Raw genomic sequence first — 15020 nt, 5'->3', positions numbered from 1 at the left:
ATTTATCTTTTCATGTAGATTCCACTAAGACACATACATTTGATAATCAATTTTTGCCAGTGATTATGGCAGGCATTCTGGACACCCAGTTGAAAAATGCAATAAAACCAGGAGAACACTTATAAAACACAGTAGCAAGTTTTTAGTGTAAATATGTCACAGTAAGCTATTTTATTTTAATGTAATTCCCTGAAAATAAGTTTTTGATTTCTGAGGCATCCATTTCAAAGACAATCTTGTTGAATAAATGTGTTGTCAGTGGTATGACAGAGCTACTAGGTATGTATCCAGACCACCCCAACCCATGGAGTTCCCATTTTAAAAAGCCCTGGGTGGGGGCCAGCCCCATGCCTAGTAGGTAAGTTGGCCATGCTTTGCTTTACTGGCCCAGATTCAGGTCCCAGGCATGGATATACATCACTCATCAGCAGCCATGCTGTGGTGATGACCCACAGACGAAATAGAGGAAGATTGGCACAGGTGTTAGCTCAGGTCAGTCTTCCTCAATCAAAAAGAGGAAGATTGGCCACAGATTTAAGCTCAGGGTGAATCTTCCTCACCAAAAAAAAAAAAAAAAAAAGCCCTGGTTAACCCAGATATGTGAACACATGAGTGGCCCTGCTTTTCCCTCGCCATGCTCTAATTCCCCTCTTCTGTTTTGCTTGTTTGTTTTAGGTAAAATGAGCATATAACGTTATGTAAATTTTAAATTTGCTACTTTATAGTTCATCTGTTTAAACTACAAAGTAATCACCACCAAAAGTCTAGTTACTATTCATCACCATACATTAGACCCCCTTTACCCATTTTGTCCACCCCGCAATCTCTTCCCCTCTTGGAGCCACCAATCTGTTCTCTGTATCTATGAATTTGCTTTTGTTTTTATTTGTTGTGTTTTTTTGGATTCCATATATGCATGCAATCATATGGTATATGTCTGTCTTTGACTCATTTCACTTAGCATAATATCCTCAAGGTCCATTCATGTTGTTGCAAATTGCAAGATTTTATTCTTTTTTGTGGCTTAATAATATTGCATTCTATATATATGCCACATCTTTAACCATTCTTTCATCACTGGACGCTTAAGTTGTTTCCATATTGGCTATTGTAAATAATGCTATAATGAACATAAGGGGTCATATATCTTTACAAATTAATATTTTTGTATTGTTTGGGTAAAAATTCAAAAGAGGGATAGCTGGATCATTTGGTATTTCTATTTTAATTTTTTGAGGAATTTCCATACTGTTTTCTATAGTGGTTGCACAAATTTACATTACTACCAACAGTGTATGAGTGTTCCCTTCTTTTCACATTCTCACCAACACTTATCATTTCTCATCTTTTTAATAATAGTAATTCTAACAAGTGCTAGGTTATATCTCATTGTGGCTTTGATTTGCATTTCCCTGATAATGAATGATGTTGAACATCTTTTTATGTGCCTGTTGGCCATCTATATGTCTTCCTTGGAAAAATGTTCAGATTTTCTGCCCATTTTTAATTAAGATTTTTGTTGTTGTTGTGTTATATGAATTCTTTATATATTTTGGATATTACCTCTTTTTGGATATATGATTGGAAAATATCTCCCATTCAGTAGGTTGACTTTTCATTTTGATGATGGCTTCTTTTGCTCTTCAGAATATTTTTAATTTGATGTAGTTCCATTGGTTTATATGTGCTTTTATTTCCCTTGCTTTGGAGTCAGATCCACAAAGATATCACTAAGACTGATGTCAAGGAGGTAACTTCTTTTGTTTTATTCTAGGAATTTTATGGTTTCATGTTTTACATTCAAGTCTTTAATCCATTTTTAGTTAATTTTTGTGTAAGGTATAAGATAGTGGTCTACTTTCATTCTTTTGCATGTGGCTGTCTAGTTTTCCTAACACAATTTATTAAAGAGACTCCACTATTATGTTTTAAAACCCCTAGTAAAGACTGAACATGCAAAACCCTAGCCACCCTGCCTGTGTACTCCAACAGAGGCAGAGCCCCCAGTTGACATGCACTCTCTCTCTCCTATCTTGCCCTTAGACATCCCTTCATGGTCCTTGGGAATGTCATGTACTCTCCAGGATCTGTGAGTAATAAATCTTATTTTTTTAAAGTTCGCCGTTTTTTATTCATGAAATGCATCTTGCAATTATAATAAGAACCACAAGGGCCGGTCCAGCCATAGCATAGGCTCTGTTTTGCAAATGTCTGTGGGGGTTTTCCGTAAGTAATATGAGCCCAGGTGAGAGCCTTAGGCAATGCTAGCCAATACCATCAGCATCAATATGCTGAGATCAAATGGAACATTGTTAAAGTCAACATTATCACGAAGGGTAGTTAAGGTAATGTTGTAAAAAAGAATGACAAAGTGAAAACCAGTGGTTTCATATTTTCCCTTAAAACAAAATTATATAAATGGATTTAGGTACCAAGTATATATAATTTTTCTTAAGAGTAATGCAACTCATGATTATTTCTTCAGGAAAACTAGCAAAAATTACTTTACGTGATATATGTCATTTGAGAAGAAATTAATTTTAATAAATCTGAATTGTTCATGTAAGATAGAAAAAATTCAAATATTTCTGATTCAAGATTGGAAAAACTTTTAGAATGCATGGGAATAGACAAGGGGAAAAACTGTCTATATATCAGAGTAGAAGCCTAACAAAGTGAGTTACTTAAATTGAAGTTGAATTCAAATAAATGGAAATTCCAGGAAATAAATAGAAGGAGTAAGCTCTACTTCTACAATCTGATCAAAGAATAGCAATTTCTACCTCTGATGATTTGAGTCCTGCAATCATGGGAATTTCTTCAGCCCCAGGATAATCATTCCTTATATAAATGACAAGCCAATGATTCTTTTCAGAGCCCTCTTGATGTCTTTGTTTCTCAGGCTATAGATAAAGGGGTTCAGCATGGGTGTGACAACAGTGTACATCACTGAGGCTACTGTGCTTGAATATGAGCTGTGGGTAGCAGCAGAGCTAAGGTACACTCCTAGGATCATACAATAAAATAAAGAAACAACTGAGATATGAGGTGCACAGGTGGAAAATGCTTTATGCTTTCCCTGAGCTGATGAGATTCCTTGTATGGAGGAAACTATCTTAGAGTATGAGTAAAGAATCCCAGTAAGGGAAACACCACCCAACAGCCCAGATGCAAAATGCATCACCATGTCATTAAGAAAGGTGTCAGAACAGGCAAGTTGGACCACCTGATTGATTTCACAGAAAAAGTGGGTGACTTCCAAGTCTGTACAGAAGGACAACCACAACACCATGAAGCTTTGTAACAAGGAATTCAAGGCACTCATCATCCAAGATACCAGAACCAGCATTCCAGAGTACCAGGGTTTCATGACAACTGTGTAGTGCAGAGGGTGGCAGATGGCCACAAAGCAGTCATAAGCCATCACAGCAAGGAGAAAGTTGTGCAATCCAGCAAAGAGTAGGAAAAAGTTTATCTGGGTGATGCAGCCCTCATAGGTTATGACTTTGCTCTGTATGTGGATATTATGCAGCATCTTTGGGATGGTTGTAGAGGTAAAACAGATGTCTACAAATGACAGGTTGGAGAGGAAGAAGTACATGGGTGTGTGGAGGTGGGAGTCTAGGCTGACAGCCAGGATGATGAGCAGGTTGCCAAACACAGTGATCAGGTACATGGAAAGGAAAAACCCAAATATGAGGGGCTGCAGTTCTGGTTCCTTTGACAATCCCAGAAGAAGAAATTCTGAAATTGGTGCATCATTCCTTGATTCCATGTGGTGGAGGTGACTACCAGAAAAGAAAACAAAACATGACTAATTTTCTCAAAAATTGGCATTGCAAACAGTTGAAATTCTACAATTTACATATTGCATTCAAAACATCAATACCTATAATTTCTGTATGGAACTTGCCTCCTGTGGGAGACCCCCAGTGTGGTCTCTGAATAGAAATTCCTGTTGCACTCTGGGTTTTTACCAGGAGGTCATGTATTCTATACTTTTAATGAGAAATTCTGTCACATATTGGAGGCTGAGCAACTTCTAGGAAAAGAGCACAGGGTGCTGAGAAACAATAATTTCAACAGTTTGACAATGGAGAAAGCATATATGCAAACAAAAAATTATATAAATTGGTGCCAGCCCAGTGGCACAATGCTTAAGTTGACATGTTCTGCTTCAGTGGCCGGGGGTTTGCCAGTTTGGATCCCAGGTGCGGACCAACGCACTGCTTGTCAAGCCATGCTGTGGTGGCGTCCCATTTATAAAGTGGAGGAAGATGGGCATGGATGTTAGCTCAGGGCCAGTCTTGCTCAACAAAAGAGACAAGGGTTGGTGGCAAATGTTAGCTAAGAGCTAATTCTTCCTCAAAAAAACAAACAAAATATATATATATAAATTATCAGATGGTAACATGTGCTATGAAGAAAAAATCAGGTATAAAGGAGAAAGTGAAAGGGGGTGTTACTTTTTACTAGATGTTCAGGTAAAGCAGCAAATATCTGAAGGGAGACCTCAAGGAAGAGAAAGCAGGAGGAAAAAGTTTATCTGGGAGATCTGTGTCCATCAGAGGGAACAGCAAGTGTAAACTCTCTGAAAGATGTTTTTTTCAGAACAATCAATGCTCATATGGAATCCAGTGTCACAAGGAAAATGATCAACAAGGAGTTAGATGAGAGATGGTGTCAGAGGATGTTGAGGAAAGAGGTGGAGGCCCTCAATCACATGTCATTAATCTCAGTTTATTATTTTGTTTCCAGGGAATCTTCTGTATAGAAATGGATCCTTATTTTTATTTGTTGTTTAATATTCTGGCACCAGTATTTTAAAGGTTGTGTGGGAATATATGAGCTCAGGTATCCCTGCTCTGAGAACTATTCATTCCCCACAACACACACATGCACACACTGTGTCTTCCTGTGGTCATGTTACCACCAGACTCCTCTCACTCCGGCCACAATAATTAGGAAAATGATGATACAATGCATGCTGTCAACACCAGATTATCTTTTCCCTGAAAAATGTAGAAATAGTACCCAAATTCTAGTTGGTAAGCATCTCATGGACATGTAAACAAGTGGCTTTGTTATAATATGACAATTTTGTGTCCTGAATTTAAAGAAACATAAAAAGTCAGTTCAAAAAACAGAGAGAGGAAAGAAAAGGACATTTTGGGGGAAAAAAAATGATCTAATCAGCTCAGGTGGTCCCTGAGATCATGATGAGGAGAATGTTTCCTTGGCTCCAGCAGCGTTCCAACCCCAGTTATCACCTCTTGATGCCCAGAATAATTAACAAAGCAGCAAAAAGCAATGTATCTAAAAGAGAAAGAGTGATATCCTTACATTATCAAGAGATCTGATCAGTTGAACATCCCACTAGAAAAATGAGCAGAGGAAGTAAATATGCAATTCACAAAGGAAATAGAAAGTACAACAAAAGTGGGGGTTTTTAAAGACAATTTGGTAACAGACTTTTCTAAGAAATATAAAATGCAAAGCTTCTGGAATCAGAAACTCAGATTTTGAATATTGGATGTACACATAGTAGTTGTTTGAATTTAGAGAACCAATGGAATCATCCTAAATGTTAAATTCCTCATCCAAATAGTGGAGATAGTGGTAGCCATCCTCCTAAAGTAGTTGACAGGTTTATCCAATATATGTAAAAAGTTTACCACAGCTCTTCCCTGTTGGTAATGAGTGGTTATCACTGGTGATGATAATTGGATGATTTTTCACTTCTACCTCTCCAATGTTTCCACTGCTTCTTCACCTCTTGGTCCCCAATTCCACTGCTTTATTTCAGTTCCCTGTCATTTTTTTCCATCTATCACAAGTATTTACTTTTACTCTAGCCAATATTTACTTTTACTCAGAGCAATTTTTCTATATACAAAGCTGATAAGCCAACTCCCCAGCTTAAACCTCCTTTCAGTGACTTCTTCCTGAACAGTAAACCCAAAATTACATAGATTCAAACACTAGGCTTGACTCCTCTAACCAACCCACCAACTTCACCCTCACACTGCCCTCACCCACATTAATCTCGTAAAAGTTGAACAGGAGTCACAGTTGCACCAATGCCACAGCCTCTAGGCTCAGAGCCATTATGCCTCTGCTTCTCTCTGTGTGGAGTCTCACCCATTGCTCTATTTGAAATTTTTCACCCCCTCTCTATTTTCATAACTCCATCTCTTATTTCAGAATTCCTGGAGTCATCTCCTTCAGGAATCTTTTTTGTTTTAACATTCTCACATAAAAAGGACACTGCTTCTTATGATAATTTATTTATATTTATAATAGAGAGGCTATCATTGCATAATTTCAATTTAATTCCACAACTTTTTTCTGCTAGACTGTGCACACCTTGAGGCATGTAGTCATATTATACCTTCTCCTCACCCTTTAACCCCAGATATAGTTTAGTTGAGAATAGTAGCTGAATAAATATATACTGCATGAAGAAATGAGAAGATGTGTTCCTACTGCAATTGCTGATGATGTTAGAAAGAACAAAAGTAGACAAATCCTAGCATAGGAATGGAGGACATAAGAGAGAAATGTTTTCCATATTCTGAGATAGGGACCATTTATCGGGTGAGACTATGGTTTGTAAGAATAAAATAAAATAGGATAGATAAAGCTCAATAGAAAATAGCAGAGTGCATCATACATAGTAAATTATGCCTGTGCCTTACATGTTCCATGTATGATGGATCACATGTAAAAGCCATGTTTACTCTGGGATTTTGCCAAAAGGTTTCTTATCCACTGCAGTAAATACAAGAATAGTTTTCATACAAGTCAAGTTCCTGCTAATGAGGAAAAAGCACTCTGAACAAAAGCCCAACAGAAGAGCCAGATCCAGAGAGAACAGGCAGCCAGTGTCTTTATTGACGTTTCCTTCCATTCAAGGGACCGCACACTAACTGTGCTTTTATTCCTCTAATTGCTTCATTACAGTATCCACATCAGGCCCTTGATCTGATTTTTATTCCATATTTATTTCTATGTATTTGACCACACTTGCTTTTAAATGGTCCAATAGTGGGTGAGGCTGGTCCTATTCTCACATTTCTTTGTAGCATATTTTCTTTGTAACTGTTGAGCTTTTGGTTGTGACAAACGTCCTGGACACACTCTAATCTTATCCAACATGCAAACATATCCACACAATATGCTCTATGAAATCCTACACCTACCACAAAAACCTTCTCCTTTATTCATTTGATTTATCCCTGAGGACATGATGTCATACACCTGTTTACTTCATTGTGGTCTGCTCTCTTATTCAAATGAAAGATGCAGATGAGCAGGCATCTCCCTGCTTTGCTTACTTTTGTGGTTTCTTAAAGGCATACATTTATATAGAAACAAATCTTTAGTAAAATAAACATTTATAAAATAAAAATAATAACAGAGAAATGAAAATTAGGTTAACAGTGAATTTGTCAAATGAAATTGAATAAAAAAGGTGAACTTCTGAAAGAAAACAAAATCACAATAATTTCATCACATTAACATAGGTCTCTAAATCTAAATGAAATAGACAAAAACCAAAAAAAAAATGGAAAAGATAGTTTCTAAAAAGTAGTGTAAAAATAGTATCTACAATTATAATTTCATCCTATATAAACATAAATGGACTCAGACATCCTTATAAAAAACGTTGATGAAAAGTTTAGTTGAAAACAGAATGTGTTTCACAAGATGGCAGAAGATGATTGCTATTTTCTTTGTTTTGAAGATTGGCACATCTTCTTTTTTCTATTCTTCTCCACAAAGCCCCCAGCACATAGCTGTATATTGTAGTTGTAGGCCCCTCTAGTTCTGCTATGTGGGGATGCTGCCTCAGCATGGCTTGATGAGCAATGTTAGGTCCCTGCGATGCTAGGGTCCTACTGAAACCCTGGGCCACTGAAGCAGAGCACTTGAACTGAACCATTCTGCCACAGGGCTGTCCCCAGGTGACTGTTATTTTTAAAAACAGATCTAATGACAAAATGTAAAAGATAGTTGTAGAGAGAAAAACAGATGTGAAATAAGACGGCATTGCATATAAAAGACAATGTATTACTACTAAGGATGCACAAGAACGTTCTATGTTTAAAAAGTGATGGATAAGGGAACAAAATATGACCAACTCATAGATTTGACCATTTGAAAATTTATAAACTCTCACATAACCCAACAAATACATCTATCTGTACATACAAGAATTAAATGGCAAAGAGCAAACTTGGTTTCAAAAAATTGTAATTATTTGTTTGTAAGAATGCAATCAAAAACAAGAATAAAACAGTCCTACCTCTGTATGCAAAGTAATGAATTTGCACAGGCAACTTGTGGGAGAGAAAGTAAATGGCTAATAAACCCAAAAATACATTCAGCCTCCCAGGTAGTGAAATAATTGCAAAGTAATGCCCTTTTGCATATTCCTGATTGTATATCAAATAAAATTTATTTCAAGTGAATATCCAACATGAGAGAAGATTCCATAAAATATGTGTCAAGAACTGCAGTTGCAAGGTAATAGTTGCTTCCACTGGTCTTGTTCTATCTAATGAACACAGAACACATTCGATATACCCCACTATGAAAATTACAAATAAATAAATAAAATGTCCTCACTTCACTGCAAACACCTTCTCACTTAATACTCTATTTTTCTCCTCCCCTTAACTGCAAACGTCCTCTGAAGTTTTCAAGTTTACTGTCACCCATTCCTTCTTGAGTCTCACCCAGCTACACTTTCATTCTCATTGCTTAATCGTCAACATTAATCCTTGTATCTCTCAATCCAACAGACACTTCTTTAATAACATATTATATTAATTATTCAATCAAGAAAACAACCATGGAGACCTCTGAGCTCTGGCTTAGGCTGGTTAAGCTTCCAGTTGACCTCAGGTAAATTTTCTTCACTATCATCCTTTCTGACTTTCTCCTTTAGTATCTATTGTGCTTTTGTACTCACCTGGATGGGATGTCTGGGAGAAAGGTCTCAATGTGAAAGTCCAAATTTCTCCCTTGATGGTTGATGATGGAGACTGAAGATCTGTCTCCAGACAACAGAGCAGGAAGGAGTGAAGCATTAGTCCCTGAGCCGGACTTAAGAATCTAGATGTGAAATCCATGTCTTCTCCAGCTCAAGGTTGAACATACTGAGGGACTGCAGCATTTGAGATAGTTACAGCTCCATGTATTTACTGTATCTGCTCCCTATTTCCACTCATTAGACACATTTCCCATTGTTACTCCCATGCCTGAGCATGTCATTTCCCCACAGGAAATTGTCTGGACAGAAAGTAAATTTTTCCTGCTGATTCATTGTTCCCAAGAGACCAGGTTAGAAGTCACATGTATCCAACTTTTATTACTCCTTCTCTATTGACTCCTCTGGATTCCAGAGGTCTAATGAAACTTTTTCACATTTCAGAGTTGTAGTTTTCTCCAAATCTAAAACTGAGGAATCTATCTTGACCAGGTCCTGCAGGTTTCAAAAGCATTGACTTGTGATGGGAACGCAGCTTCTGATATCTCCAGAAAATTGCTATTCCTTCTTTAACAAGGGATAGAGCTGTGTTTCTTTGCTATAAAACCATGGGTACAATAAGCCTTGGCTTCATAATTCCTTTGAAAAATTAACTAGAAATTTCCTGTTTTTTAATAAATTATTTTATTGAGGTCATAATCATTTATAATATTGCATATATTCAGGTATACATTGTTAGGAATTTCATGCTTTTGACACAAGTTAAAAGATTTTGTCTAGTCCTTCATTTACAAAACATTTGGTAATTCTAAGAGACAAATTTGATCTTTTCATGCACAATGAGCTGAGCTTGGAATCTTATCTAAATTGTCTCATCTACTTGTTGCAAAAGTCTGTAGGGGACTGTCCAATTATCAGGTAATTGGTCTATTTTTAATTGGATTATCTATTCTTTTGTTAAGTTGTATACATTCCTAATTTTTTTATATTAACGTCTTATATATATAAACGTTGCGAAAATTGTGTCTCATTTTATTGGCTGCCTTCTCATTTTACGGGTTGTTTCCTGTGCTGTGCAGAAAGTTTTTAGTTTGATATAATATGACTTGTTTATTTTATTTTATTTTTTTGGTGCCTGTGCTTTTTGTCTCGAATCCACAAATTACCACCAAAATCAATGCCAAGGAAGTTTCCTCTCTCTTTTTTTAGGAGTTTTATGGTTTGGGGTTTTATATTTAAACCTTTAATAAAGTTTGAAATATTTTTGCGAATGGTGTAAGATGAAGGTTCACTTTCTCCTTTTTTTTATATGGATATCCAGTTTTCCCTGCCCCATTTAATGGCAAGACTATCTATTTCCCATTGTATGTTCTTGGCACCATTGTCAAAGATTAGTTGACAGTATATGCATGAATTAATATCTGGACTCTTCGTTCTGTTCTGGTGGTGTATTTGTTTAAATGCCAGCACCATACTGTTGATAACTAAAGCTTTGAAACATAGTTTGATACCTGGAACTGTATCCCTCCAGATTTGTTCTTTCTCAAAATTTTTTTGGGTATTAGATGTGGTATGTGATTTTATATGCATTTTAGGATTTCTTTTTCTTTTGATGTGAAGATGCCAGTGGAATTTTTATATTAATTGCGTTAAATCTGTAGACTGATTTGGGTAGTGTGGATATTTTAATAATATTAATTCTTTTAACCCATAGACATGGAATATCTGATCTTTTGTTTGCGTCTTCTTCAATCTATTGAGTCAATATCTTTCAGTTTTCAGTGTACAACTCTTTCCCCTCCTTCGTTAAATTTATGCCTCTGTATTTTATTGTACTTGATGCTATTGTCTTTTTGTTTTTTTTTAAAGATTGGCACTTGGGCTAACAACTGTTGCCAAACTTTTTTTTTTCTGCTTTATCTCCCCAAACCCCCCCATACACAGTTGTATATCTTAGTTGCAGGTCCTTCTAGTTGTGGGGTGTGGGACACCCTCTCAACGTAGCCTGACGAGCGGTGCCATGTCCACGCCCAGGATCCGAACCGCGGGCCACCACAGCGGAGCACACGAACTTAACCACTTGGCCATGGAGCCCGCCCCAGATGCTATTGTAATTGGGATTTTTTACTTAGTTTTCTCTTCTCAAGAGTTAACTGTTAGTTTATAGAAATTGAATTGAGTTTTGTATATTGATTTTATATTCTGCAACTCTACTGAATTGATTTAATAATTCTAATGGATTTTTGGTGGAGTCTTCATATTTTGGCCTATAAAAGATTATATATATACACCCATAGAGGCCATTTTATTTATCACTTTCTGACATAGGTGTCTATATTTCTTTTTCTTACCTAATTGCACTGGTTACAACTTCCAGTACGATGTTAGATAAAAGTGGAAAGAGTGTCTTGTTCCTGATCTTACAAGAATAGTTTTCAGCTCTTCACCATTGAGTACAATGTCAGCTGTGTGCTTGTCATATATGACCTTTAACATGTTGAGATACATTCCTTCTATACCTAATTCCTTGAGAGTTTTTATCATGAAAGAATGTTAAATTGTGTCAATTATTTCTTTCTGCATGTATTGAGATGACTATTTGATTTTTCTCTTTTTTTCTGTTAAGATGGTATGTCACATTTATTGATATGTGATTGTAGAACCATCCTTGCATTCTACAGACAAATCCAAATCGATTATAGTGTATGATACTTCTAATGTACTTTTGAATTCAGTTTGCTAGTATTTCGTTGAGATCTTTTCCAGCTATGTTCATCAGGATATTGTTTTATAGCTTTCTTTTCTTGTAGTGCCCTTATGTGGCTTTGGTATCAGCAAAATGAGTTTGGGAGAGTTCTGTCCTCTTGAATTGTTTGGAAGAGTTTGAGATGGATTGGCCTTAATTCTTCTTTAAATGTTTGGTTGAATTGACCAGTGAAGTCATCACATCCTAGGCTTTTCTTTGTTGGGAGGTTTGTGATTAGTGATTCATTCTCTCTACTTGATATTGATCTGCTCAGATTTTCTATTTATTCATAATTTAACCTTGGCAAGGTACATATTTCTAGGAAGTCATCCATTTCCTCTAGGTTATTAAATTTGTTCTCATAGAATTTGTCATTGTAGTCTCTTATGACCCTTTGTATTTCTGTGGTAGCGGTTTTACTGTTTCCTCTTTCATATATAATTTTTTTTCAGTAGTCTAGCTTAAAGTTTGTCATTTTCTTATATTTTCAAAAAATAGCTCTTAATTTTATTGACCTTTGCAATTGTTTCTGTGGCCTTTATCTTTTATTTGTGCTCTCATCTTCACTTCCTTTATTTCCTTCTTTCTCTGAATTTCAGTCATAGTTTTTTTTCTTTTTCTCATTCTTTCTGGTGTAAAGTTAAGGTGTTAATTTGAGATGTTTTTCAATTGCAGGCATTTATTCATATAATCTCCCTCTGATAGTTTATATTAATTTTTGCTGAAACCCAGAAATTTTCATGTATTGTGTTTTCATTTTCACTTGTTTCAAGATGTATTTTTTCTTTCTCTTGATTTATTTTTTGCCCATTGGATGTTCATGACTGCATTCTTTAACTAACACTTAATTTTAAATTTTCCAATTTTCCCCTTGTTTTTATTTCTAGTTTCATAGCATTGTGATAGGAAAAAGATACTTGGTATGATTTCAAACTTTTTAAATATTCTGGAGACTTCTTTTGTTACCTATGATACAATCTATCCTGGAGAATAATCCGTGTACACTTGAGAAGAATGTGATTCAGCTTCTATTAACATTATGTCTTTCAAATCTGCAAAGCCAGGCCAGGTACAGTCAGACTCTCACTTACCTTCCCTTGGGTGGTGTTAAACGCTCGTTTGTGTGCTTTCTCCAAAAACCACTATCTGGCTGGCTTTCTGTGCATTCTCACTACCATTCACAAAGTCTCATGCTGGTCATCCTCGGGAATGTACACAGGGAGTCAGCCATGGACTTGTGGGATATGGGGATGAGGCATACAAAGTGTTAGAGGTTCCCATGGCCGGTTAGGGGTATCTGCAGGTGAGACTATCCAAATGGCTCATCTTCATGAAATCTGTAGAGTGATTAGTAGGATCCACATCTCTTAGATGCAATTTTAGAGCCCTTGGTGCTGTCCTCTCAGATGCTTTTTACTCCTAAGTTGTGCAGCACACCTCAGTTTTCTGGGTGGGTTGAGAATGAAGTGAATCTCCCTGACAACATTCCATCCAACTTGGGAATCCAGATGCTCACTCACATACTCTCACATTCCACCATGGGAATAACTCTTAGCCAAGAAGTTCTTTTCTGACACTGAATGTGCTGCCTTGAAAGAAAGGGTCACGTGGGTAAAGTGTAGTTGTTCCTCTTAGCCTGTTCAATGTGTACAATATCAAATGTTTTTTGCTCCAACTTTTGGCTTGAGTTCCTCTGTTGGACCCCTGGACTTCTGTGAAGGTACTCTCTACTGTAGATGATTGTCAAAAGTGATGCTCTTTGGGAAAAAGTTATTAGAAAACTCCTATTTCACCACTTTGAAAATCTAATTTTTTTTAATTAGAAAATGTGTTTTTCTAGAAGCCTCATAAACAAATATCAGTTTACCTTTATTTAGGCAAAATTGCATCACTTGGTGGGTTAGGCAGAATAATGGCCTCCCCAAAATGGCTACATCCTAATCTTCAGAACCTGTAAAAGTGTTAAGTTATATAAAAAAGAATTAAAGTTTTAAAAGGAATTAAGGTTGCCAATCACTTAACCTTAAAAGAGAAAAATTATCCTGGGTTATCTGGATGAGCCCATTGTAATCAGAAGAGTCTTTGAGTGAGGAAGGAGGCAGAAATAAGAGTCAAAGTGATGAGACATGAAAAAGACTCAATCAGCCTTTAGTGGCATTGAAGATGCAGGAAGAGACCATGGGATAGGGAATGTGGGTAGTCTCTAGAACATGGAAAAGACAAGAAAGGAGGTTACTCCTTAGAGCCTCTAGAAAGGGATGCAGCCCTATAAAACATCTAATTTTATCTCAGTGAGATCCATTTTGAATTTATGATCTCCAGAACTGTAAGATAATACATTTGTGTTCTTTTAAGCCACTAGATTTGTGGTAATCAGTTGGCAATAGTAATGATAGTAAACCAAGACACATGATTGCTCCTATATTGGTATGTTAACCGAGTATATTTCCACATCTATCTGATCAGTGTTCTGCTATTGGTAAAAAGGTGAGAATGGATATTAGAAAGGCAAGTTATGGTGTTTTCAACAACAATAATAGGGCAAGATGATTTTTGAAAAGAAGGGTTAAGGGGGATGACTTGGTCTGCTCTCTAATAAAATATATAATAAGGCTGTTTTTATTAAAACATTGTGAATTTGGCTTAAATTTAAATAGCTATGTCAATACAGCAGAATAATGAAACACAAATCCAGTAAAATAAGAAGCTATTATGTTATGAAATTGAATCAAAACCAATGATGAAAGAAAGGATTCTGAAATAAATGGTGGTTGGGCAATTCGTTATTAGTTGGAAGCAAAATAATTTTAAATTTTTATCTTAATGCGAATCACTATAATAAAATGAACTTGGAGGAAAGATATAAAATAGCAGTAGACATCTAGAAGTAAAATTAGATTAATCTGCTGAGCGTAAACCAGACGGACCAAAAATAAAGTAATATAATGGAGAATAAAATTGAAAGAATCCAGTACATTCAACACCCAGAAGTCAAACAATATGGAGAAAACCATGTAAGACTAAGAAAAATATTTAGAACACATTAAATATTGAAAGTATAAAATGTAAACAAATAAAAGCTTCTTTAAAATCAATGAGAATTGAAATACTGAAGATGATAAATGATCCAAGTATGTAAACCAAAAATATAGAAGGAATAAATGCAAATAAATATATAAACATGAAGATATACTCAACATTAAAACAATCAAAGCAAGTTAAAATAGTAAGGAAACATAATTTTTTCTCTACAGTTTGATTTATTTCTTTTTAAATTTT

At 35.9% G+C, this 15020-nt stretch overlaps 1 protein-coding gene across 1 annotated transcript; it reads right to left on the bottom strand.

Annotated features, from left to right (window-relative positions):
- Positions 1–2842: 2842 nt before the first annotated feature.
- Positions 2843–3775, bottom strand: OR7A193 (olfactory receptor family 7 subfamily A member 193). Its single transcript, NM_001391361.1, has one exon. The coding sequence runs from the start codon at positions 3773–3775 to the stop codon at positions 2843–2845; it is 933 nt and encodes a 310-aa protein (NP_001378290.1).
- Positions 3776–15020: the final 11245 nt, after the last annotated feature.

This window comes from Equus caballus, chromosome 15 (genome assembly GCF_041296265.1).
Source record: "Equus caballus isolate H_3958 breed thoroughbred chromosome 15, TB-T2T, whole genome shotgun sequence".
Lineage (NCBI taxonomy): Eukaryota > Metazoa > Chordata > Mammalia > Perissodactyla > Equidae > Equus > Equus caballus.
This window is presented reverse-complemented; position numbering and strand designations above follow the sequence as displayed.